The sequence below is a fragment of the Pinus tabuliformis genome, chromosome 7 (genome assembly GCF_031772625.1).
Source record: "Pinus tabuliformis cultivar Carrire ecotype Pingquan chromosome 7, CPIR1, whole genome shotgun sequence".
NCBI classification, from domain to species: domain Eukaryota; kingdom Viridiplantae; phylum Streptophyta; class Pinopsida; order Pinales; family Pinaceae; genus Pinus; species Pinus tabuliformis.
In genome coordinates this window covers 2,024,029,061-2,024,056,324 of record NC_142293.1, presented here as the reverse complement: position 1 = coordinate 2,024,056,324, position 27,264 = coordinate 2,024,029,061, and the positions used below count along the sequence as shown (strand labels likewise).

General features: G+C 33.5%; 1 protein-coding gene across 1 annotated transcript; it reads right to left on the bottom strand.

Moving 5' to 3' along the window:
• Positions 1 to 17,448: 17,448 nt before the first annotated feature.
• Positions 17,449 to 26,627, bottom strand: LOC149256612 (uncharacterized). Its single transcript, XM_089455419.1, has 3 exons — positions 26,078 to 26,627; positions 17,890 to 17,941; positions 17,449 to 17,790 (listed from the first exon to the last, which is right to left on the bottom strand). Exons 1-3 carry the CDS (start codon positions 26,450 to 26,452, stop codon positions 17,651 to 17,653), a joined length of 567 nt encoding a protein of 188 aa, XP_089311545.1. The 5' UTR covers positions 26,453 to 26,627; the 3' UTR covers positions 17,449 to 17,650.
• Positions 26,628 to 27,264: the final 637 nt, after the last annotated feature.

Below are 27,264 nucleotides of genomic sequence, written 5' to 3'. Positions count from 1 at the left end.
GCATTTCTTGTAGCAAATTTGTCAAATTTGTCTTCATCTCTTCCATGTTGCCTTTAAGTTTTCTTCTATATCATCCATCTTAGCTTCCACGTCTTTCTTTAAACCATCCATCTTAGCTTCCATGCCATCCATCTTAGCTTATGTTACCTTTTGTGAGAGTGAATTTTGTTGCACTTGGTCTCGTAATTTTGATATATCATGTTGCATCTCTTTCTCTTCTTCATGAGTCATGCTAGAGATTTCAGGTTGCTTACTAGGTGTTTCCATTTTCGAATTTGTTGTATCTCTGTAATTTCGGATCTCCAAATTTTGAAATTGCATCTTGTGGTAGTCCTCTGAGTCCTCTTTTCAACCTCGCAAGTCTGATCAAGGTTGGATTCTGCAAGGAATAGTTGTGCCAAATCTCCTACGATGACTTTATTATAGACTCGTTCAATAGAGCAAACTTGTACGAAGTGCCATGTGTCACTGTTTCGACCTTAGGACCTGAAACTAATACACATAACACTATAGGTCATCCTCTTTTTGTAACTTTTTATGAAATTTCAATATGATGCTCAAACAGAAAGTCACCAGGTCTCCTATTTGAGATATAATTTGGGAGCCTGCAAAAACCCTAAATTTCTTGGATCCTATCTTTGAAAATATAGCGAAAAAAGATCTGAAATTCAGACCGAGGTTCATCGAGATTTCGACTCAAATGGGTTTTAATTTCAGTTTCTGAAACGTCATAGAAAAAAAGTTATAGTGAAAATTTCACGATGACCTGTTTGGAGCAGCGAAACCCTAGAATCCAAACCTCTGATACCAAATGTTATGAAACCAGCTCATAAAATAGAAGAAAAGATAGATCAACAACTTCAAAATCAACCTCTTTGAGGGGGCAACCTTCTTTACATTACACAAATGAATAATTCTTGGATGATACAAATGATAAAACCTCATTTCTATATATAGGAGTCTAAGGGGTCACAATATAATCAAAGCCGACATAACAATAATAATATAAGGGAACAATAATAACAATAATGGGCTTCTATGGGGCACAATAATAACAATATGGGGACAATAGGGGCACAACAATAACAATAAGGGCTACAATGACAATAGTAATGGAGAAATCACTAGTATCATAGAAATCTAATATACAAAAATTTGAAATAATAAATATAAATATAAAACTTTATTTATATTTTCATTTAAAAAAATTATATATTATTAGTATAGTTCCTTTTATATTTAACTATAAATTTTTAACTACTTCAAAAATTTAATATTTTAATTTTTAAAAATTAAAATTATGTTAATTTATTTTTTAATATATATATATATATAAGAGTTAATAATATCTCATTTTAATTTTATAAAATATATTATTTAATTATAACTTTTAAATATATAAAAATGATATAAAATAGATTAGTAATCCAATCATTGTTTGGAGCATGTTTTTTTGGTCTTCCTAATAAAAGATCTTATATTGATCTTTACCCATATAAGATCGGGCATGTCAATTTAATTTTCAATTTCACCATGATTATAGATTTATAATTAAATTATTATTATTATAAGTTTTTATTAAAATTTTATATTATATATAAGATCGGGCATGTCAATTTAATTTTCAATTTCATCATGATTATAGATTTATAATTAAATTATTATTATTATTATAAGTTTTTATTAAAATTTTATATTATATTAATTAATTAAAGATAAGTTAGTATGAAGATGTTTAATTTTGGTTTTACTATTGAAAAATAAACGAGGAGATTATTTTGGAGAATAAGAATAATATTAAAAATATTATTACTTTTAAATTTAAGGATAAGTTGTGTGATGATAATGAGTTAGAGGGAGAAATAAAGTTAAGGTATTATAAGGAGGTGATCAGCCGAATCTTGCTAACCACAATTCTCGATCGCCCTGAATCGCAGAATTATCTTCCTGTCTTGACCAATACGAAGAAGAAAATGAATATTGTGACGATAAAAACTAATTCTCATGAGTACAAAAGTGAAACTACCTTCTTGTCATGACCAATACTAAGAAGAAAATGAACATTTTGAAGATAAGAACTAATTCTCATGAGCTCAAAAGAGAAACTGGGCGTTGGTCGATACTAAGAGGGTTGAAAAGGGTTAAAAATGAAAAAGCATTTTCTTTTGGATTGCTTGGCCCTCACTCACATCCTTTCTCATTTCCAAAACCTTTGCTACACTATCGACCTTTTTGACTTGTTAAGTCAAATCATTGCTCTCCCTTCTTTTTTAATCATAAAAATAAAATATTAAAGAGTCTCAATTAATCTCCATATTAATTTTAATGAACATTAATCATCATTATCATCATTATATTAATTACCTTTTCATATATACATCATCAATTTAAAATGTAAATAATATTTTTTTAATAATTTTAAATTTTATATTTAAAATGAAAATAAATATATTACATCTCATCATTATCGAGAATGAATAAAAACCAATGTGAACTCGAAAATTTGAATCTAAACACCCACAAACAACCTCAAGAAAATATGGGGATAAACCATAATACATGGCAGACCTGGCAAATTTGGAATTTTTAAAAGAGCATGCCAAAAAAAGGTTAGGTTTTTTCCAAGAATGTCCACGTCCGAGCCAATTGAGTAAATCCACTGACAAGAACAAGAGGAAGAAGGTAGGAGGTATCACCCCACTTTCCTTTCCTCAATGGAGTTGTCCTTTCTAATTTGAAATGCCTGCAATCAACACGGTTGCTTCCCCGTGATAATGAAGCTACGGTAGAAGACAACAAGTTCATTGTTTAATGTTACCATCAACCACACATGACCGTAACTTCCACATTGGGGTTGTAGAATATTGGCATTCTAGAATGTGTTTATGTATATTAATTAAGATAAGCAGTAATTTTGTCAAAATTATGAGTTTACAATTAATATTTAATGTTAAAAGATTATAAAATTATAATTGTTAATAGTGATTAGGTGTAATTTTACAAACACTAACACCGGTTTCATTGGACATTTAAAATAGAGTCATAATCCAAGAAATTACTAGTTAGAAGTTGGGAAGCTTATTGTAGTCTCGAAAACAAATGTAGAATTATGAGATAGAACTTTGGTAATTGGCAAATGATCAATCAACAATACTTGGGTATGAAATCAATATTTTTTGAATCTCAAAATGTTGACAATATAAAGGTTTCTAAGTGATCTTTTATCTAAAAGCCTAATAGGTATATGATCATAGATTTGATCTCTAGTTGGGAAGCTTATTGTAGTCTCAACAACAAATTTAGAATTGTGAGATAGAATCTTGATAATCGACAAATGATCAATCAACAATACTTGGGCATGAAATCATTTTTTTTTAATCTCAAAATGTTGTCAATATAAAGGTTTCCAAGTAGTTTTTTTTTATCTAAAAGTCTAATAGGTATATGATCATAGATTTGACCTCTCTCGGTGCTTGATAGATCCGTGGTTAAGATAGATCTAGACTGGTATATAACTAATTAAGATTAGTAGTAATTTTGTCAAAATTATGAGTTTACAATTAATATTAATATTAAGAGATTATAAAATTATAATAATTAAAATTAAAAGGAAAAAAGCATAGTGAATAAGTGCAATCTTACAACACTTGCACCAATTTCATTGGCCATTTAAAATAGAGTCATAATCCAAGAAATTAGTAGTCAGAAGTTGGGTAGCTTATTGTAGTCTTGAAAGCAAATGTAAGAATTATGAGACAGAACTTTAATGATCGTCAAATGATCAATCAACAATACTTAGGCATGAAATCAATCCTTTTTGAATCTAGAAAGGTTGGCGATATAAATGTTTCCTTGTGGTCTTTTATCTAAAAGCCTAATGGGTATATGATCTTAGACTACACTAAGGGTGGCTATATGAGAAAATTGAAAGCTTAGTTACAAATTAGTCTTATAGATGGCTATCTTGATGTAGAAGGTTAACATTGGATAAATCAATTCCTCAATGGATATTAATGTACTTTTTATCCTTAATTAGAGTTTGAGGAACATGCATGTGTTTGGACATGTTAGGAAGAAATATATTAGAGTCTGAGGAACATGCATGTGTTTGGACATGTACTTATAGCTAAAAAGCTTGTGAATGATGATAAATAATGAATATTTATGATGTAAGGGAATGAAAGAAGTTAAAGAATAACCCAAGGGGGTTTTAGAGAGGATTGGATTAGGAAAGAAGAAAAAGAAAGGCATTAGTCATAACCTTTCCATTGGTAAGTAAATGCATGGTTTGGAAAATTGGTGAAATAAAGTAAAAATAGGGAAAACCCTTAGTTAGACTATTTAAATAATTATAGACTATCATATTATATAAAAATAGTTCTCTATTCTCAAAACTTTAATATAATTTTGTCAGAACTGCACCCCCTCTCCCCACCCTTTCCCCCGCATCAGACCTTGAAATTGCGCACCTGCAAAACTATGGCCAAAGCATCTCCGGAATCGCGCTTCCAAAAACCAAAACTTTTCTTCATCCCCAATTTGCACAATACCTGGAAATTTGGAACTACCATGTGCTCAAATGCACTCTCGTCACACTTCATGGATGCTCTCTAGGCATTCCTTGGATGTTCCCTAGATGCCTCGTGCTTCTCAAATTGGTCCTTCATGATTTTCTCATTTACCTCTTATTGGCCCTCATGGCTTTGAAGTGCACCATAAGTTAGATCTCGTCCCTTCAACATACTTTTTTTTTTCTTGGGCGAGGGGGGGTGCGGGAGGGTGCCTCTATGAAAGGAAATGGGCTCTGATATCCTAGGGGAAACTATGCCTTTCCAAAGCTAGGAGTGGGTTCAACTTGCGAGATCCAAAGATTCTTAGCACTATCTTAGGTGCCAAACTTGGGGGGCATTAGCTCCAAGGTGGTAGTGAAGTCTAGCGTAAAATATGGAATAGAAATTACTATGATAATATACCCAAAAAACAAAAATGTGTTAAGATGCAACACTTACCCACAGGGTCGACCATCTGGAACCTCGCTTGCAAATGCAAATAAATTATCCAAGACCACTACTTTTGGGAAGTCTTTGATAACATAATTGCTCAATTTTAGGATGATTTATTGCATCAATTCTCCAAATTTGACTTTGAAACCGAGCTTAATGACCTCAACTGCATTACGAAGTCTCATTAAATTATTTTAGTAGCATACTATTGGAGTGTCTAGTTAGTGAAAACCAATTAGAGTGCTTGGAAGTCCAAATATTCATGGGAGTTCATGCCATCACATATAGATTAGAGTAACCTTGACAAAATTCTCCAGCAATGACACATCTCTCATTCTGATGGATCCTGACAAATTAAGATGGGGGTACACCTCTAAGGGAACCTTGTCTATCAATGAGGCATATCAAATAGAAGTTAAAAATGATCAGATCCCATGCTTGCAAATATGGTCTCAAATCTGGAAACAAAAGTTATTGCCAAAGGTAGCACAATTTTTTTTGCTTCATGCTCACAGGAAAACTATAACATGGGATAGGCTCCTCTCAAAAGGCTTTGAAGGCCTCTCCCTATGTTTTTTATGTCATAATTCATAGGAAATCAATGAACATCTATTAAATATCTATCAAGTCTCTAATGGCCTCTGGAAAACATCATTGGATCTCTTTCATCATACCAGTCACAACCCCATATGTATCGTCAACACTCTATCCTCTTTATGATCTTCCCCCTTTTTGAACCCGATTTTCAACAAAGCTTGGAATCTGCTCCCATGTTTCTTACTATGAACAATCTAGAAAGAATGCAACAATAGAATTTTTAGGGGCTTGTCTTCATTAATGGACTCTCTCTAGAACCTCCTCTTCAAGTAGATCTAAGAAGCCATTCTTGTTTCCTCTTGGTCATCTTCATAGTAAGAAGTCACTCAAGAAGAAGTTCCAATCTTAAGAGAATTACAACTCTCTCCAAACATCACTGCATCCTCTCATTTTATTAGCAAACCTCTTCTCTTCTCTTTGCAACATTGGCATCACCCTTCGATCAATTTTATTAAGCTCCACTTTGACAGTGAGTTGAAGGGCAATCGTGGTTGGGCTAAATTCAATGGCATGTTCCATTCAAACTTGGGAGCGATCCTCTATCTCTATGCATGCCACATGGGGATAAATAGTGATACCAAAACCAAACTCTATGCCCTAAAGTTTAGTCTCCTGTAAGTCCTTAAACTAAATCTCTCCAAAATTTAGGTTGAAGGTGAGTCTAAACTAGTTATCAGTATGGTTTTCAAACTAACTTATGGCTCATCATCGCTGCAAAACTCCTATAGCGTGTGGCTATAAAGTTACCTCTCTAGAATTGCTTCTCTCCTTCCTCGTATCCTAATGGTTCTTCCCTTCCATGTCAAACATATTAGGAAATAATTAGCAGCAATCTAAATAATGAAGGGTAAAAAACTCCTTCCTCCATAATTAACTTCTCCTGGGAAGATCTCTTCGCCTCTCAGGTTTAGGAGGAGAGCGAGACTCTAGCCCAAAAAGATTTATCCTTTCTAATGGGGGTGAAAAATGGTGGAAATAAAGTGTTGATGGATAAATAAGAGGTTAAGGACAACATTCTGCACAGGTTGGATGAGTTGAAGCTATTGTTGTTGGATGTTGAAGAGAGCCCTGCTCATCTTGAAATGGGCTTTCCTCCAAGCCCAATAGTGAAGACCCATTACAAGAATGCAAACCTCCCCACCAACTTCAACACCTCTCTATCTTCATAATTCTCAGGTTTCTTTTATTTTAATTTTATAAAATATTATATTAAGTTAATATATGATTAATTAATTATTATTTTTACATCTATAAAAATTATATAAAATAGATTAATAATACAATCATGGTTTGGAGTAGGTTTTTTTTGTTTGTTTTACCAATAAAATATTTAGCATGCTCATATGATTTTCAATTTTTATCTTTCAGTCTTGACAATCACTAAGAAGAAAATGAATATGGTGAAGATAAGAACTAATTTTCATGAGCTCAAAAATGAAATGTGGAACTAATTTTCATGAGCTCAGAAGTGAAATGTGACACTGAGGGTTGGTCGATAGTAAGAGGGTTGAAGATGACAAACATTTTGTTTTGGATTGCATGGCTCTCACTCACATCCTTTCATATTTTGGAGCCTTGACAATTACTAAGAAGAAAATGAATATTGTGAAGATAAGAACTAATTTTCATGAGCTCAGAAGTGAAATGTGAAACTTTCGATAGTAAGAGGGTTGAAGATGAAAAACATTTTGTTTTGGATTGCATGGCTCTCACTTACATCCTTTCATATTTCCAAAACCTTTGCCACACTATCAACCTTCTTGACTTGATTGCTTGTCTCCCTTATTTTTAATCATAGAAATAAAATATTAAACAATCTCAATTAATCTTTTACTTTCTAAAGGTCCAATAAACTATATCGGTTTTAATGAACTTTAATTATGAACAATTTTTTGTTAGGACTACATCTTCAACATGAACAATTTTTCATCCCGATGAGGCAAGGAATTGAACCAATGACTTCACATCAAGGAGTGCCTTAACAAAGCACCTGAATGAATGATTGGCTTCACAACAAGGAGTGCCTTAACAAAGCACCAACATGTCTGAATTGAACCTATGACTTCACATCAAAGAGTGACTTAAATAAACTTTTTCAAAGAAATCGACCACATCCAAGCCAATCGAGTAAATCCCAAAGATATGCTCCAACGAATAATAGAAATCGGAAGTGAACAAAGAAACATAAATAAAAATATTTAGGATGATTCAACCATTTGTTTAAGCTCGATAACCCTAAACATCATAATGCGCTATCATTTCTTCCGTAAAACTTGCCCAAGTGACAATTTGTTTACGAGAGAAAATCCATTGATACCATACAAACTGATTTGGTTCCAAATATAAAGTTGCAATGTGTACCTTTTGTGTGTTTTGCACATTATGGAGATCGAAATATGCTCCATCTGTAGTATCCATGTTACGGGATCCTTGCAATCAGAATTCCTCATATCGATATTTGGAACATGGTGGGTCTTCAATCCACCGTTAGAGTCTATGAAATCATGATTAACATTTCTTTTGTTTTCCTTTACTACCCTTTTGCCATTAGTGAGCATTTATTGTAACAAATTTGTCAAATCTGTCTTCATCTCTTCCATGTTGCCTTTAAGTTTTCTTCTATATCATCCATCTTAGCTTCCATGTCTTTCTTTAAACCATCTATCTTAGCTTCCATGCCATCCATCTTAGCTTATGTTACTTTTTCTGAGAGTGAATTTTGTTGCACTTGGTCTCGTAATTTTGATATATCATGTTGCATCTCTTTCTCTTCTTCATGAGTCATGCTAGAGATTTCAGGTTGCTTACTAGGTGTTTCAATTTTCTTTCTTCAGAGCATCAATTAATGATAATAATTTGCTTCATTACGCACTTTGAATTCCTTCAAACTAATTTTTCAAACCAATGTTATGCAAAATTAAAAAAAAAACTACAGACATTTTTTCACTTTGTAGGAGCTCGATATTGAATCTGTTGTATCTCTGTAATTTTGGATCTTCAAATTTTGAAATTGCATCTTGCGGTAGCCCTCTGAATCCTCTTTTCAACCCCGCAAGTCTGATCAAGGTTGAATTCTCCAAGGAATAGTTATGTCAAATCTCCTACGATGACTTTATTATAGACTCGTTCAATAGAGCAAACTTGTATGAAGTGCCACGTGTCACTATTTCGACCTTAGGACCTGAAACTAATACACAGAACACTATAGGTCGTCCTCTTTTTGTAACTTTTTATGAAATTTCAATCTGATGCTCAGAGAGAAAGTCACCAGGTTGCCTATTTGAGATATAATTCGGGAGCCTGCAAAAACCCTAAATTTCTTGGATCCTATATTCGAAAATATAGCGAAAAAAGATCTGAAATTCAGACCGAGGTTCATCGAGATTTCGACTCAAATGGGTTTTAATTTCATCTTTTGAAACGTCGTAGAAAAAGAAGTTATAGTGAAAATTTCACGATGACCTGTTTGGAGCAGCGAAACCCTAGAATCCAAACCTCTGATACCAAATGTTATGAAACCAGCTCATAAAATAGAAGAAAAGATAGATCAACAACTTCAAAATCAGCCTCGTTGAGGGGGCAACCTTCTTTACATTACACAAATGAATAATTCTTGGATGATACAAATGATAAAACCTCATTTCTATATATAGGAGTCTAAGGGGTCACAATATAATCAAAGCCGATATAATAATAATAATATAAGGGAACAACAATAACAATAATGGGCTTCTATGGTGCACAATAATAACAATATGGGGATAACAGGGGCACAACAATAACAATAAAGACTACAATGACAATAGTAATGGAGAAATCACTAGTATCATAGAGACCTAACATACAACAATTTAAAATAATAAATATAAATATAAAACTTTATTTATAATAAACTTATTTATATTTCCATTTTAAAAAATTATATATTATTAGTATAGTTCTTTTTGTATTTAGCTATAAATTTTTAGCTACTTCAAAAATTTAATATTTTAATTTTTAAAAATTAAAATTATGTTAATTTATTTTTTAATAAATATATATATATATATATATATATATATATATATATATATATATATATATATATATATATTAATAATATCTCATTTTAATTTTATAAAATATTATGTTAAATTTAATTATAATTTATATATCTATAAAAATGATATAAAATAGATGCGTAATCCAATCATTGTTTGGAGCATGTTTTTTGGTCTTCCTAATAAAAGATCTTACCAATCAATTTAATTTTCAATTTCACCATGATCATAAATTTATAATTAAATTATTATTATTATAAGTTATTATTAAAATTTTATATTATATTAATTAATTAAAGATAAGTTAGTATGAAGATGTTCAATTTTGGTTTTATTGAGAAATAAACGAGGAGATTATTTTGGAGAATAAGAATAGTATTAAAAATACTATTACTTTTAAATTTAAGGATAAGTTGTGGGATGATAATGAGTTAGAGGGAGAAATAAAGTTAAGGTATTATAAAGAGGTGATCAGCCGAATCTTGCTAACCACAATTCTCGATCGCCCTGAATCCCAAAATTATCTTCCTATCTTGACCAATACTAAGAAGAAAATGAACATTGTGAAGATAAAAACTAATTCTCATGAGCTCAAAAGTGAAACTACCTTCGTGTCATGACCAATACTAAGAAGAAAATGAACATTTTGAAGATAAGATCTATTTCTCATGAGCTCAAAAGCGAAACTGGGCATTGGTCGATAATAAAAGGGTTGAAAAGGGTTAAAGATGATAAAGCATTTTCTTTTGGATTGCTTGGCCCTAACTCATATCCTTTCTCATTGCCAAAACCTTTGCTACATTATCGACCTTTTTGATTTGTTAAGTCAAATCACTGCTCTCCCTTCTTTTTTAATCATAAAAATAAAATATTAAAGAGTCTCAATTAATCTCCATATTAATTTTAATGAACATTAATCGTCATTATCATCATCATATTAATTACCTTTTCATATATACATCATCACTTTAAAATATAAATAATAAACCATAATACATGGCAGACCTGGCAAATTTGGAATTTTTAAAAGAGTATGCCAAAATATGGTTAGGTTTTTTCCAAGAAATTGTCCACGTCCAAGCCAATTCAGTAAATCCCAAACATATGCTCCAACGAATAATAGAAACATAAATAAGAACAAGAGGAAGTATCGCCCCACTTTCATTTCCTCCCCGTGATAATGAAGCTACGGTAGAAGACAAGTTCAATGTTTAATGTTACCATCAACCACTCATGACCGTAACTTCCACTTTGGGGTTGTAGAATATTGGCATTCTAGACTGTGTTTATGTATACTAATTAAGATAAGCAGTAATTTTGTCAAAATTATGGGTTTACAAATATTTAATGTTAAAAGATTATAAAATTATAATAATTAATAGTGATTAGGTGTAATTTTACAAACACTAACACTGGTTTTATTGGACATTTAAAATAGAGTCATAATCCAAGAAATTATTAGTCAGAAGTTGGGAAGCTTACTGTAGTCTCGAAAACAAATGTAGAATTATGAGATAGAACTTTGGTAATTGGCAAATGATCAATCAACAATACTTGGGTATGAAATCAATATTTTTTGAATCTCAAAATGTTGACAATATAAAAGTTTCTAAGTGATCTTTTATCTAAAAGCCTAATAAGTATATGATCATAGATTTGATCTCTAGTTGGGAAGCTTATTGTAGAACAAATTTAGAATTGTGAGATAGAATTTTGATAATCAACAAATGATCAATCAACAATACTTGGGCATGAAATCATTTTTTTTTTAATCTCAAAATGTTGACAATATAAAGGTTTCCAAGTGGTTTTTTTTATCTAAAAGTCTAATAGGTATATGATCATAGATTTGATCTCTCTCGGTGCTTGATAGATCCGTGGTTAAGATAGATCTAGACTGGTATATAACTAATTGAGATTAGTAGTAATTTTGTCAAAATTATGAGTTTACAATTAGTATTAATATTAAGAGATTATAAAATTATAATAATTAAAATTAAAAGGAAAAAAACATAGTGAATAAGTGCAATCTTACAACACTTGCACCAATTTCATTGGCCATTTAAAATAGAGTCATAATCCAAGAAATTAGTAGTCAGAAGTTGGGTAGCTTATTGTAGTCTTGAAAGCAAATGTAAGAATTATGAGACAGAACTTTAATGATCGTCAAATGATCAATCAACAATACTTGGGCATGAAATCAATCCTTTTTGAATCTAGAAAGGTTGGCGATATAAATGTTTCCTTGTGGTCTTTTATCTAAAAGCCTAATGGGTATATGATCTTAGACTACACTAAGGGTGGCTATATGAGAAAATTGAAAGCTTAGTTACAAATTAGTCTTATAGATGGCTATCTTGATGTAGAAGGTTAACATTGGATAAATCAATTCCTCAATGGATATTAATGTACTTTTTATCCTTAATTAGAGTTTGAGGAAGATGCATGTGTTTGGACATGTTAGGAAGAAATATATTAGAGTCTGAGGAACATGCATGTGTTTGGACATGTACTTATAGCTAAAAAGCTTGTGAATGATGATAAATAATGAATATTTATGATGTAGGGAATGAAAGAAGTTAAAGAATAACCCAAGGGGGTTTTAGAGAGGATTGGATTAGGAAAGAAGAAAAAGAAAGGCATTAGTCATAACCTTTCCATTGGTAAGTAAATGTATGGTTTGGAAAATTGGTGAAATAAAGTAAAAATAGGGAAAACCCTTAGTTAGATTATTTAAATAATTATAGACTATCATATTATATAAAAATAGTTCTCTATTCTTAAAATTTTAATATAATTTTGTCAGAACTGCACCCCCTCTCCCCACCCTTTCCCCCGCATCAGACCTTGAAATTGCGCACCTGCAAAACTATGGCCAAAGCATCTCCGGAATCGCGCTTCCAAAAACCAAAACTTTTCTTCATCCCCAATTTGCACAATACCTGGAAATTTGGAACTACCATGTGCTCAAATGCACTCTCGTCACACTTCATGGATGCTCTCTAGGCATTCCTTGGATGTTCCCTAGATGCCTCGTGCTTCTCAAATTGGTCCTTCATGATTTTCTCATTTACCTCTTATTGGCCCTCATGGCTTTGAAGTGCACCATAAGTTAGATCTCGTCCCTTCAACATACTTTTTTTTTTCTTGGGCGAGGGGGGGTGCGGGAGGGTGCCTCTATGAAAGGAAATGGGCTCTGATATCCTAGGGGAAACTATGCCTTTCCAAAGCTAGGAGTGGGTTCAACTTGCGAGATCCAAAGATTCTTAGCACTATCTTAGGTGCCAAACTTGGGGGGCATTAGCTCCAAGGTGGTAGTGAAGTCTAGCGTAAAATATGGAATAGAAATTACTATGATAATATACCCAAAAAACAAAAATGTGTTAAGATGCAACACTTACCCACAGGGTCGACCATCTGGAACCTCGCTTGCAAATGCAAATAACTTATCCAAGACCACTACTTCTGGGAAGTCTTTTATAACATAATTGCTCAATTTTAGGATGATTCATTGCATCAATTCTCCAAATTTGACTTTGAAACCGAGCTTAATGACCTCAACTGCATTACAAAGTCTCATTAAATTATTTTAGTAGCATACTATTGGAGTGTCTAGTTAGTGAAAACCAATTAGCGTGCTTGGAAGTCCAAATATTCATGGGAGTTCGTGCCATCACATATAGATTAGGGTAGCCTTGACAAAATTCTCCAGCAATGACACATCTCTCATTCTGACGGATCCTGAAAAATTAAGATGGGGGATACACCTCTAAGGGAACCTTGTCTATCAATGAGGCATATCAAATAGAAGTTAAAAATGATCAGATCCCATGCTTGCAAATCTGGTCTCAAATCTGGGAACAAAAATTATTGCCAAAGGTAGCACAATTTTGTTGGGTTCATGCTCACAGGAAAACTATAACATGGGATAGGCTCCTCTCAAAAGGCTTTGAAGGCCTCTCCCTATGTTTTTTATGTCATAATTCATAGGAAATCAATGAACATCTATTAAATCTCTATCAAGTCTCTAATGGCCTCTAGAAAACATCATTGGCTCTCTTTCATCATACCAGTCACAACCCCATATGTATCGTTAACACTCTATCCTCTTTACGATCTTCCCCCTTTTTGAACCTGGTTTTCAACAAAGCTTGGAATCTACTCCCATGTTTCTTACTATGAACAATCTAGAAAGAATGCAACAATAGAATTTTTAGGGGCTTGTCTTCATCAATGGACTCTCTCTAGAACCTCCTCTTCAAGTAGATCTAAGAAGCCATTCTTGTTTCCTCTTAGTCATCTTCAGAGTAAGAAGTCACTCAAGAAGAAGTTCCAATCTTAAGAGAATTGCAACTCTCTCCAAACATGACTGCATCCTCTCATTTTATTAGCAAACCTCTTCTCTTCTCTTTGCAACATTGGCATCACCCTTCAATGAATTTTATTAAGCTCAACTTTGACAGTGAGTTGAAAGGCAATCGTGGCTAGGCTAAATTCAATGGCATGTTCCATTCAAACTTGGGAGCGATCCTCTATCTCTATGCATGCCACATGGGGATAAATAGTGATACCAAAACCAAACTCTATGCCCTAAAGTTTAGTCTCCTGTAAGTCCTTAAACTAAATCTCTCCAAAATTTAGGTTGAAGGCAAGTCTAAACTAGTTATCACTATGGTTTTCAAACTGACTTATGGCTCATCATCGCTACAAAACTCCTATAGCGTGTGGCTATAAAGTTACCTCTCTAGAATTGCTTCTCTCCTTCCTCGTATCCTAATGGTTCTCCCCTTCCATGTCAAACGTATTAGGAAATAATTAGCAGCAATCTAAATAATGAAGGGTAAAAAACTCCTTCCTCCATAATTAACTTCTCTTGTGAAGATCTCTTCGCCTCTCAGCTTTAGGAGGAGAGCGAGACTCTAGCCCAAAAAGATTTATCCTTTCTAATGGGGGTGAAAAATGGTGGAAATAAAGTGTTGATGGATAAATAAGAGGTTATGGACAACATTCTGCACAGGTTGGATGAGTTGAAGCTATTGTTGTTGGATGTTGAAGAGAGCCCTGCTCATCTTGAAATGGGCTTTCCTCCAAGCCCAATAGTGAAGACCCATTACAAGAATGCAAACCACCCCACCAACTTCAACACCTCTCTATCTTCATAATTCTCAGGTTTCTTTACTTGTTTCCATGCATATGATGTTTACATATTCATTTTTTGTTGGCTTTGTGGACTTTCCTCACATCTAGAACAACTATCCCTTTTTTGGTACATTGTTTTAGTATCATACTTGTCACTAGTTTTTCCTATGTTGAGAAAACTCTTATCCTCTTTATATTAATGGTATCATTCTTTATTTTTTTTTGGAGACTACTCGAGAAATAGTTACTATGTCATTGGTCTAGTTTCTCTAGCAACAAATTAGAAACACATAAGGTCAAGAAAATTTGTAATTTTCCAGCAAAATGATAAAATTAAATTAAAAAAAAAAGAGGAGAAAAAAAGTTATATAAATAATTACAAAATTACAAAATGAACTTTTTTTTTCTTTCTATTTTATAACGTGAAAATAAAATAAAATAAAAAACTTTTTTTTATAAGTTTAGGTAGTGCCATTCTATTACTTTAGGAGGTGTTACATCATAAACATCCATGTCCACATGGTCTCAACCTACCCATAGGGAAACCGAATCTGTTGATCAACCAAAAAAACCTTCCTATGCATATAAGAGGAGGCTTTAATCATCAGAAAATTCAAGAGGAGCTGGATCTTTGGGACTGGATCTAGATCACTCTAATGCAACTGGAGCTTTGGCACTAGATATAAATCATTCTAATTCAAGAGTTGGATCTTTGGCACTAGATCCATCTCATTATGTGGGAGGCATGTATGAAATATGTCTTTCAATACTAGCCAGCTAGATTTGACACTGAGTAAAATAAAATATAAAACTTTAAAATACAAAAATTTAAAATAATAAATATAAATATAATTTTTTATTTATAATAAACTTATTTATACTTTCATTTAACTTGTAAATATTTGATATTTTATTTAAAAAAAAACTATGTTAATTTATTTTTTAATATTTGATGGGATATAAAGTTAAAATAGATTTATGCTTATATATATTTATATGTATATAATTTTTTTAAGTTAATAACATTTTATTTTAATTTTGTAAAATATTATATTAAGTTAATATATGATTATTTAATTATTATTTTTAAATCTATAAAAATTATATAAAATAGATTAATAATACAATCATGGTTTGGAGTAGGTTTTTTTGTTTTGTTTTACCAATAAAATATTTAGCATGCTCATATAATTTTCAATTTTTATCTTTCAGTCTTGACAATTACTAAGAAGAAAATGAATATTGTGAAGATAAGAACTAATTTTCATGAGCTCAGAAATGAAATGTAGAACTAATTTTCATGAGCTCAGAAGTGAAATGTGACACTGAGGGTTGGTCGATAGTAAGAGGGTTGAAGATGACAAACATTTTGTTTTGGATTGCATGGCTCTCACTCACATCCTTTCATATTTTGGAGCCTTGACAATTACTAAGAAGAAAATGAATATTGTGAAGATAAGAACTAATTTTCATGAGCTCAGAAATGAAATGTGAAACTGTCCATAGTAAGAGGGTTGAAGATAAAAACATTTTGTTTTGGATTACATGGCTCTCACTCATATCCTTTCATATTTCCAAAACCTTTGCCACACTATCAACCTTCTTGACTTGATTGCTTGTCTCCCTTATTTTTAATCATAGAAATAAAATATTAAACAATCTCAATTAATCTCTTACCTTCTAAAGGTCCAACAAACTATATTGGTTTTAATGACCTTTAATTATGAACCTTTTTTTGTAAGGTAGGACTACATTTTCAACTTGAACAATATATCATCCCGATCAGGCAAGGAATTGATCCAATGACTTCACATCAAGGAGTGCCTTAACAAAGCACCTGATAACGGATAACTGTGACCAAATTGAACGGTTGGCTTCACATCAAGGAGTGCCTTAACAAAGCACCGGATAACCATGTTTGAATTGAACCTGTGACTTCACATCAAAGAGTGCCTTAACAAAGCACTAAACATCAAGGAGTGCCTTAACAAAGCACCGGATAACCATGTTTGAATTGAACCTGTGACTTCACATCAAAGAGTGCCTTAACAAAGCACTAAATAACCGATAACCGTCTATCAAAAACCCTATTGACAATAAAGATTAATCATCATTATCATCATCAAATTAATTAATTTTTTATATATACACCATCAATTTTAAATGCAAAATAATATCTTTTTTAATATAATTACTTTAATAATTTTATATTTTATATTTAAAATAAAAATAAAAATATTACATGTAATTATCGTGAATGAATAAAAACCAACGTGAATCTGGAAAATTTGAATCTAAACACCCACAACTTCATGAAAATATGAGCACGAACCATAATACATCGCGGACCTGGCAAATTTGGAATTTTTAAAAGAGCATGCTAAAGAAGATTAGATAAACTTTTTCAAAGAAATTGCATCCGGAGTGCATGATATGACTGCTGTGGCGGATGGCTTTGGCTCCCCAGTCGAGTTCGATCACTGCGAAGGACCTTTCGCTTTGGTGATATGTATGACAGCTTTACCGTATAATCAGTTGGCTTTCGCCGTATTTCTGATTGGCTTCGGCCATAATGTAATCTAGCTTCAGCCATATTCTGACTGACTTTGACCATATTGTAATCTGAAGACTTCGACCATATATAGATTTCTCTCTTAAAAAAACTTTTTCAAAGAAATCGACCACATCCAAGCCAATTGAGTAAACCCCAAACATACGCTCCAACGAATGATAGAAATCGGAAGTGAACAAAGAAAAAGCTCGATAACCCTAAACATCATATTTACGCAAATTTCATACATATGTTATCACAAATCTCTGTGACAGTGCAGGAGAAGAGAGCAGAATCAAGATTCAAAAGAGAGCGAGAATTCAGCAGAGTAAACGCTTGGATGTGTTGAAGAGATGGACAAAGGAGACAAGCACATAAACCGAGAGAGCGACCCTGTAAGGCGAAAAATAGTCCTTATAACTCAAACAACCTGAATATGGAGAGCGTCCGCTTGCTATATCTGATGGATTTACATTATGGGTTTTCCTAATTACTTTAAACCCTTAACCAAGATCTACTCCTTTGTAAGAAATCAAAATCAATGCACAGCGGAACTTACTTTCCATCTTCAAAGGCTCCTGGTATTGACTTGAGTTGTTGGCTCTTGAATCCTTCCAAGAACTTGCAATCCTTTTCTCTGGCTATCCTAAATGACAGAGTACCTAGTCTTCAATGGAGCAGACAATTTTTTCTGAGTGATTGCAAGCCTTGGAGACTCAGCCCTTTTATAGCAGTGCAAAACCCCAATCCTAGGGCAGCTGAAATTTAGCTGAAACAAGTCTCAAGAAATCTGAAATTTCAGATTTTGAAATCAATCAATCAATCAATCAGAATAGATTCTGATTTCCTTATTCAGCTCAAATTTATTACTGCTATTATTTAATCAACTATAATCGGTCCATTAACAATTATAATTGTTTAATTTTATTCTATATGTATTTGTATCCAAATCCTTTATTTAAATACGTATAATGCCATGACTTAATTAATCACATTATTTGGCATATTTTAATCACTACATAAATGTAATCTTGCTGACAGTATTTGACATCATAATCATAATGCACGCATGTCCAACTCAATTATTGTAATTAGACGTCTCTAAATCCAACAATCTCCCACATGGACAAGTGCAACCTTTTGATTATATATCCTTAACTTTATTGCATGCAACTTTTCTGTCTTTACTTATCGTATTTCTTAAACAATTTCGTCCATCAATTATGCTAACAAAGGACTTAAGCGGCATTTGTCACATTTATTCGCAACTAAACTGACATAAATCACGCTGCCAACATAACTGAATGACATGAATCTGATTTGGACATATAGTTTAGAAATTACACGCAAGTGTGATTAGACGTGCCTATTTCTAATTGAGTCACCTTTACTTTACTGTACGAGGCCAAAAACTTAAACTTTAAAGAAAGAAATAATGAAACTGAAACTGAATGCAACTTGTATATATCATCAAAATTGTTTACAATTGCATTACATAGAACATCAAAAAACAGAACTTAAAACATATTCAGACTCCCACATTTTTCTAATTATCCTAAACAGATATTACACCCATACAAGCAACATGTTGGTGAAACTTCTTGGGTGGTAATCCTTTAGTAAGAGGATCCGCAATCATGGAGTCTGTACCTATGTGTTTTATACATAATTCATTATTCTGCACTCTCTCTTTTACAACCAAAAACTTAATGTCAATGTACTTCGACTTTGACGAACTTCGGTTGTTGGATGCGTATAACACTGCTGAATTGTTGTCACATAATAATTTGAGTGGTTTCTGAATAGAATCCACAATTTTCAGACTTGTGACGAAGTTCTTCAGCCATACGCCATGATTAGATGCTTCAAAACATGCAACAAATTCAGCTGCCATAGTGGAGGAGGCTACCAATGACTGTTTAACGCTCTTCCATGACACAGCACCACCTGCCATCATGAAGATGTATCCTGATGTTGATTTCATGCTGTCGACACATCCTCCAAAATCAGAATCGGTGTATCCAATGACCTCGAGCTGTTCCGATCTCCGATACGTGAGCATATAGTCCCTTGTTCTCTTTAGGTATCTCAACACTCGCTTGGCTGCCTTCCAGTGTTCCATACCTGGGTTACTCAAATATCTCCCTAGCATTCCGGTAATGAACGCAATATCCGGACGCGTCCATACTTGTGCATACATGATGCTACCCACGGCTGAGGCATAGGGAATATCTTTCATGAGGTTTTTATCTAAGTCAGTTTGGGGACATTGTTTCAGACTAAACTTATCTCCTTTTGATATAGGGGTATCTCCTGGTTTGCTATTTTGCATGCCAAATCTTGTTAGAATCTTATCGATATAGTTCCTCTGGGATAACCTCAGAATACCTTGAGATCTATCTCTAAGTATTTCAATCCCTAGAACAAATGATGCATCACCAAGATCTTTCATTTCAAAGTTCTTAAATAAAAAATTCTTAGTTTGATGCAACATGTCCTTGTTGTTACTGGCAAGCAATATGTCATCTACATATAAAACCAAGAAAATAAATTTACTCCCACAGAACTTAAGGTATATACATTCATCTACTATGTTAGACTCAAAACCAAATGAGCTAATAACTTGGTGAAACTTATAATACCATTGTCGAGATGCTTGTTTTAGCCCATAGATAGATTTCTTAAGTCTGCAAACCATAGACCCTGCATCACCTGATACAAAGTTTTCTGGCTGCTTCATATAGATCGTTTCATCAATGTCACCATTGAGAAACGCCGTCTTTACATCCATCTGATGAAGTTCTAAATCATAATGTGCTACAAGCGCCAATATAATCCTTAAAGAGTCTTTCGATGAAACTGGAGAGAAAGTCTCTTTATAATCAATGCCTTCTTTCTGTGTGAAACCTTTCGCAACAAGACGTGCCTTGTATTTTTCAACATTGCCTTTAGAATCCCGCTTAGTCTTAAATATCCATTTGCAACCAACGGGTTTCTTGTCTTTAGGCAACGGAACGATATCCCAAACGTCATTGTCATACATAGATTTCATCTCTTCATTCATGGCATTAATCCACATTTGAGAGTTAGAGCTTTCCACAACTTGTTTGATATTAACAGGATCATTTTCAAACATGCCAATGTCAAACTCATGTTCTTGAAGATATGCATAATCCTTTGATTGTGTAGATCTTTTCTCTCTAGTAGATCTCCTAATTGGCACAGGCTCTAGATTTTCTTGAGGTTCATTTACAACTTGATCTTCAACAGGAGGAAGAACATCATTACCAACTTCTGACTCTCCCACAGGCCCTAGGCCATCAACATTTGTCATGTCAATGTGAGGGTTTGGGTTGGGTTCAGGTCCATTTGTGTTCTCTATTCCATGTTGAGTTTCTAACTGAGTTGTTTGGGATGATGAAGTTTGCACATTGTCAAAAGATGTATTTCTAAACGCAATCGGAATTTGAACAAAACTAGGACTTTGGTCCATAGTCTCATTCGCATTCGTCTCTTCTTCTTCAAAAATACTATCTTTTGTCATATCTCCCCCCACAAACTCATTATCCTCAAAAAAATTTGCACTTCCTGACTCGAAAACTGTATGTTCTGTTGGATTATAGAATTTGAACCCCCTAGATCGTTCAGAATAGCCTATAAAGTGACAACTAACGGTTCTTTCGTCCAGTTTCTTTTTGCTTGGCTTATAAGGCCTAGCTTCACATGGACATCCCCAAACTCTCAAATGATTCAAGCTAGGCTTGCGCCCAACCCATAACTCGTAAGGGGTCTTGTTAGCTGCTTTAGTAGGCACTCTATTAAGTATGTATGCTGCAGTCTTTAAGGCTTCTCCCCACAAATTCTTAGGTAGAGTTGTACGAGCAATCATACTTCTCACCATGTCTTTAAGGGTGCGATTTCGTCGCTCAGCAACACCATTCATTGCAGGTGAACCTGGCAACGTATACTGAGGCACAATTCCGCATTCCTCTAAGTATTTTGCAAAGGGACCTTGACGTTGTTCTCCTGATCCATCATAACGACCGTAGTATTCACCACCACGATCAGAACGAATGGACTTTATACGTTTGTTAAGTTGTAACTCAACTTCCGTTTTGAACTTTATGAACACGTCTAATGCTTCCGCCTTTTCTTTTATTAAGTAAATATGACCATATCTTGAATAATCATCTATGAATGTGATAAAGTAATGGTCACCATTTCTTGTAGCCTTTGGAAAAGGACCACAGATATCCGTATGAATCAATTCTAAGACATCATTACACCTTTTTGCATCATACTTACGTTTATTAGTTTGTTTTCCCTTTATACAATTTACACAATCACTTAAGTTTGTAAAATCTAAAGGTTGGAGAATTTCATTAGACACAAGACGTTCTATCCTTTTCATAGAGATATGTCCTAATCGCTTGTGCCATAATGTTGCAGATTTCTCGCAAGTTAATTTACGTTTTCTATTATCTATATGCAGTGCCTCTGAATGTGAAGTGTCTATATCTAGAAAATAAAGATTATCATAAGAAGACAGGATACCAGAAGCAAGAAGCTTAGAATCTTGACACAAACTGAAATTTCCATTACCAAATGAACATACATAACCATTTTTGTCCAAATAAGATATAGAAATTAGGTTCCTTCTGAAAGATGGAACCACTAAAGCATCAAAACTTAAATAAAATCTTGTCTTACATAATAATCTAAATTTTCCTATGCTTTCCACTTCTACTTTATTGCCATTTCCTACGTAAACGTAGCGCTCTGCCTCACTTGGCTTGCGATGGCTTAGGCAACCCTGCATCGACATACTGATGTTAGTCGTTGCACCTGAATCTATCCACCAAGTATATCTAGATACAGAACTTAAATTAACTTCAGAACAAACCAAAGCAAGAGACATACCTTTCTTTGCCAACCATGCATGATAGTTGGTGCAGAATTTCTTTGTATGTCCTGGCGCTTTGCAGAAAAAACAGTTCCTTTCTCCTGCTTTCGCAGAAGTATCTTCCTTCTTGCTTTTCTGCGCGGCATTGTTTGCAGCTACCTTGGTAGGTCCCTTTTCCTTGGCAGTAAACTTGCGCTTCTTGCCTTTACCCTTAGGATTAGATGTTACTACATGAGCACTTTCTCCCTTAGTCATTTTCTGTCTCTCTTCCTCTTGCACCAACCGAGCCTCAAACTCAGGTAATGTCCACGTCTCTTTTTGACAATTATAAGTCATCTTGAATTGACTAAAGTTAGACGGGAGAGACAGAAAAATGAACTCAATGAGAACCTCATCAGAGATGTCATAATTATGCCCTTTCAAGGCACGTTGAAGTCTTGTCATCTCAATAACATGCTCTCTAACCCCTTCTTTTCCCTTGTATTTTATTGTTGCCAACTTCACAAAGAGTGTACTCACATCAGTCTTTTTACTCTTTGTGAATTTTTCTTCAAGGGCCTTAATGTATTCAATAGCGCCTGTCTCTGTATCAGGTATGATGCCTCGAAAAGTCTCATGGATCGTTTGCTTCATCACCATTATGCACATGCGATCTGAATGCTCCCATCTAGCAATATCAGCCTTCTCTTGAGGAGTTACCTCACTCTCTTTATTAGGCTTGGGGCGATCAAATCTCAGTGCTGTGTCCAATTGCATGATCCCTAAGACTAATTTCAGCTTTTCCTCCCACTGTTTGAAATTGTTCCCCATGAGAGGCTTAATCTGACTTAGACTTAACATTATGTTTGGATCTGAAAAATTCAAGAACAAGGAAATAATTTAGATACGATGCGTCACGATTTAATCATAATTCTAAAATCTATCTAAAGGCATGTGTAAAACTATTTGCTCAATTAAAACTTTAGCCAAAACACCATTCAGTAATGAAACACCTTTGGGTGCAATCATTACCTTCAGGCAACCCTTATGCACCAAACAACTTAGCAGGCGCCAACCCTCCTTTGGGAAAGCTAACACCCACGTCCATTGCCAGCACGTTACTTCAACTTGTCATGAGTCATCCTTGCAATCGTCTTACAGAGAGCGGTTCGTTTGCGAACATCAATGCTTGACTCATGCGAAAACAACACATGTATACCAAACACCGTCTTTAGTTAGATTCAAAAATTATGTCTAAAACCTAATCTAGGACGTACCTATAGAATCTACTCGTCCTATATAGAATACAGTATCTTATAACACTTTTAAATTTAATATGTCAACTATATTCATCAAAAATAATTATTAGGTTTTAGTAAAACTTTAGCAGTTTCTACAATGATTACCTTTTAGAAATGCTTCAATAATTTATTTAGAGAATACTAAATAATTTTATGGTTGCCATGATTAGCATCATTGTGATAAAATCCGAATTTAATATTATATCAATAATTAACGTTAATACAAATTTTATGCCATAATTAGCATTATTGTGATAAAATCCGAATTTGGTATTATATCAGTAATTAACGTTAATACAAATTTTTATGCCATAATTGTGATCAATTTAGAATTCAGTATTATACCCTTTAATTGGTGTTAATACCAATTTTAAATAATATCTAAATCCTAATAATTATCCTAAATATAGCATAGTGATTATAGTAATTATAGTAATTATAATTATTATAACCTAAATTACAATCATGGTAAATTTCATTGTACGAAATTAGATAAAGCGTCTTCCATAGTAAATTCAACTCTACACTGACAGAAATACAACAAATGATTCCTTACAAACCGCTAAAGTATTTTAGCTGCAATAAAATATCTCTGTGCAGAATGAGCTAAAAGAAAAGAAAAAACTTCCATATGTGGGTTGTTTGAAGTGGCATTAATTGATTTACGAACTTAGCCTTGCAAGTACTAAAGCCCTTAACAACTAAAATGCGAGCTCTGGAAATGAGAACATGAAAGAAATTTAACTGGATACCGCCAAAAGAGATCTGGATGAGTTTCCATCATGAACTGTGGGGCCTATGTACTGTATAAACATGCCACGACTCAGCTAGATTTATTATATTACATTGTCAATCAACACGCTTTAGGTGATTCAAGATACATGTGCTTTCTTCTTGGCATCTTTCTTAAGCTTTGTCAAAAAATGGGGTATACTGTATGCATAAAAAGAAAGTAAGAAGCAATTGGGGCCTGAATCTGCCATAGGTGTTCACTGTCAATAGCCTTATGTGCAGTTCCACCGCTGCAGACAGCGACGTAAATAGGCCATTGATGCAACGAAAAACTTCATGAATGCAATGAGGAATGCATGAAGCAACTAATTTATCATTAATTATAATCATAATCACCGAAATGAATAATGAGATGTTGAAGAGGTTGATCGTCTATAGTAAATAACAAATAGCTAGGTCAACTGTATTTCAAAGTGTTTCTTAGACCGAAGTTGCAACCACACCCTTGTATCCATCCAACTTTAATACTGAGTTATCTGTAATGCGCTTCAGAATTGTCTTCCTTTTGAAATAATGAAAAATATAACTTTCCAGTATTAATTATTATCAAAGTTCTTAAAGATATATTTACTGCTCCATGAAGAATATACGCAGCTCACAAAGCAAATACTACCCAAAACATGACATGATGGCATAACCTGGTTATGGCTCTTCCAAGGCAGCAGTAACAAATTGAATCATAAAAATAAATGCCGAGTTTAATAATTTAAGATCTTTCCTATCCGTGTGACACTCCACACTTCAAACATGGCAACTAAACCTCTTTTGCACACACCCCAAACATGGCAACTAAACCCCAAATTTAAATTTTGACTTTGATATGAAATGAGAATTGTAAACAGAGCGGGCGTTCCTCATGAGACTCCCACAGTCAAACAATTCCAGCAGGTTGGCAGTAAGAATAGGAGGAAGTCATTCCAGCACAACGCTAAAGTTCACAGACTCAGTGCGTTACAAACCTAAGGATGAAGACAAATCGCCAACTTGGATTTTCAGTCACTCAGTATCTCGCCCAGAGGAAGACAGAAAAACAGCGAAGGGTCTATTTTAATACAAACCCTGAAATAATAATTTCTCTTCAAAGAAATTATCGGGAGAGACAGTCCTTACATGAAGCTAGGCTCTGATACCAATTGATGGATTTACATTATGGGTTTTCCTAATTACTTTAAACCCTTAACCAAGATCTACTCCTTCGTAAGAAATCAAAATCAATGCACAGCGGAACTTACTTTCCATCTTCAAAGGCTCCTGGTATTGACTTGAGTTGTTGGCTCTTGAATCCTTCCAAGAACTTGCAATCCTTTTCTCTGGCTATCCTAAATGACAGAGTACCTAGTCTTCAATGGAGCAGACAATTTTTTCTGAGTGATTGCAAGCCTTGGAGACTCAGCCCTTTTATAGCAGTGCAAAACCCCAATCCTAGGGCAGCTGAAATTTAGCTGAAACAAGTCTGTCAAGAAATCTGAAATTTCAGATTTTGAAATCAATCAATCAATCAATCAGAATAGATTCTGATTTCCTTATTCAGCTCAAATTTATTACTGCTATTATTTAATCAACTATAATCGGTCCATTAACAATTATAATTGTTTAATTTTATTCTATATGTATTTGTATCCAAATCCTTTATTTAAATACGTATAATGCCATGACTTAATTAATCACATTATTTGACATATTTTAATCACTACATAAATGTAATCTTGCTGACAGTATTTCACATCATAATCATAATGCACGCATGTCCAACTCAATTATTGTAATTAGACGTCTTTAAATCCAACAATATCTTCATCCTCTGTACTTATTAGATCGCCAGAAGCATTTTGTAAGAGGGTTTCCTGGCTTTGTATGAAGTCCAGGTGGGTTTCTGTCATGAATGCGGAGGCGAGAGCAAGAAGGGTGGAAAGGCTCACAAAAGCAGAGAGATAGACATGCAGAGGAACCCAGGAGATGCCGTTTCCACAACTCTTGTGCTGCTGAGAGGGAGAGTGAGAATAAGTGTTCAGCAGAGACGCCAAGACTGCAAGTTGGAATACAACATAAACACCATACAGCACAGACGTTTCAGTAGTGTTCTTCAATTGCAACTGCATGATCTGATTTACTGATGGGGCACGGATTGGCATCTTCATTTTTTCCATAATCAAATACACGAATTAAATGCTTCTCAAACTTATGAATGAATTCATGTGTTGCCAGGGTTATTTTAAGGGAAGGAAGATAGGAAAGTGGTCGGTTATTTCCATGCGGCCTGTTGCAGCAGTTGCCCAGGAAAGGGCTCTGAAGCTTCCCTCCGCTGACGAGAACAAGAGGAACAAGGTAGGAAGTATCGACCCACTTTCCTTTCCTCAGTGGAGTTGTCCTTTCTAATTTTAAATGTCTGCGCGGTTACTTCCCCGTCATAATGAAGCTACGGTGGAAGGCAACAAGGTCACTGTTTAATGTTTTTTTTTTTCAAAGGTCACTGTTTAATGGTTTTTTTTCAAAGAAAGGTCACTGTTTAATGTTACCATCAACCACTCAGGACAGTAATGTGTTTTATAAACTAATATAACCACTCAGGACAGTAATGTGTTTTATAAACTAATATATATAGTAGATGTATGGGTGTAATTTAAGTTTGATAAAAAATTATAATAGGATAAAAATTTAATCATGGATATTTATTATGGATATTATTAATTTGTAAATAAATTTTGTTACAATATTATGATTTATCAATACCCTATACCAAAAACTCATAATTTATTTTATAATCAAAATATTTTATAAAATATTTTATTTTAATATAATTTTATAACATTTTTGTAATTAAATCTAAAAGAAAAAAACTATAATTATTTTTACAATTATTTAAATTCTCTATTTTCACATATATTAAAAATATGAACACATAAAAATTAAATCAAAAGTTTAATAAAATTAAAAATGAGAATACTTTTATATATAAAGA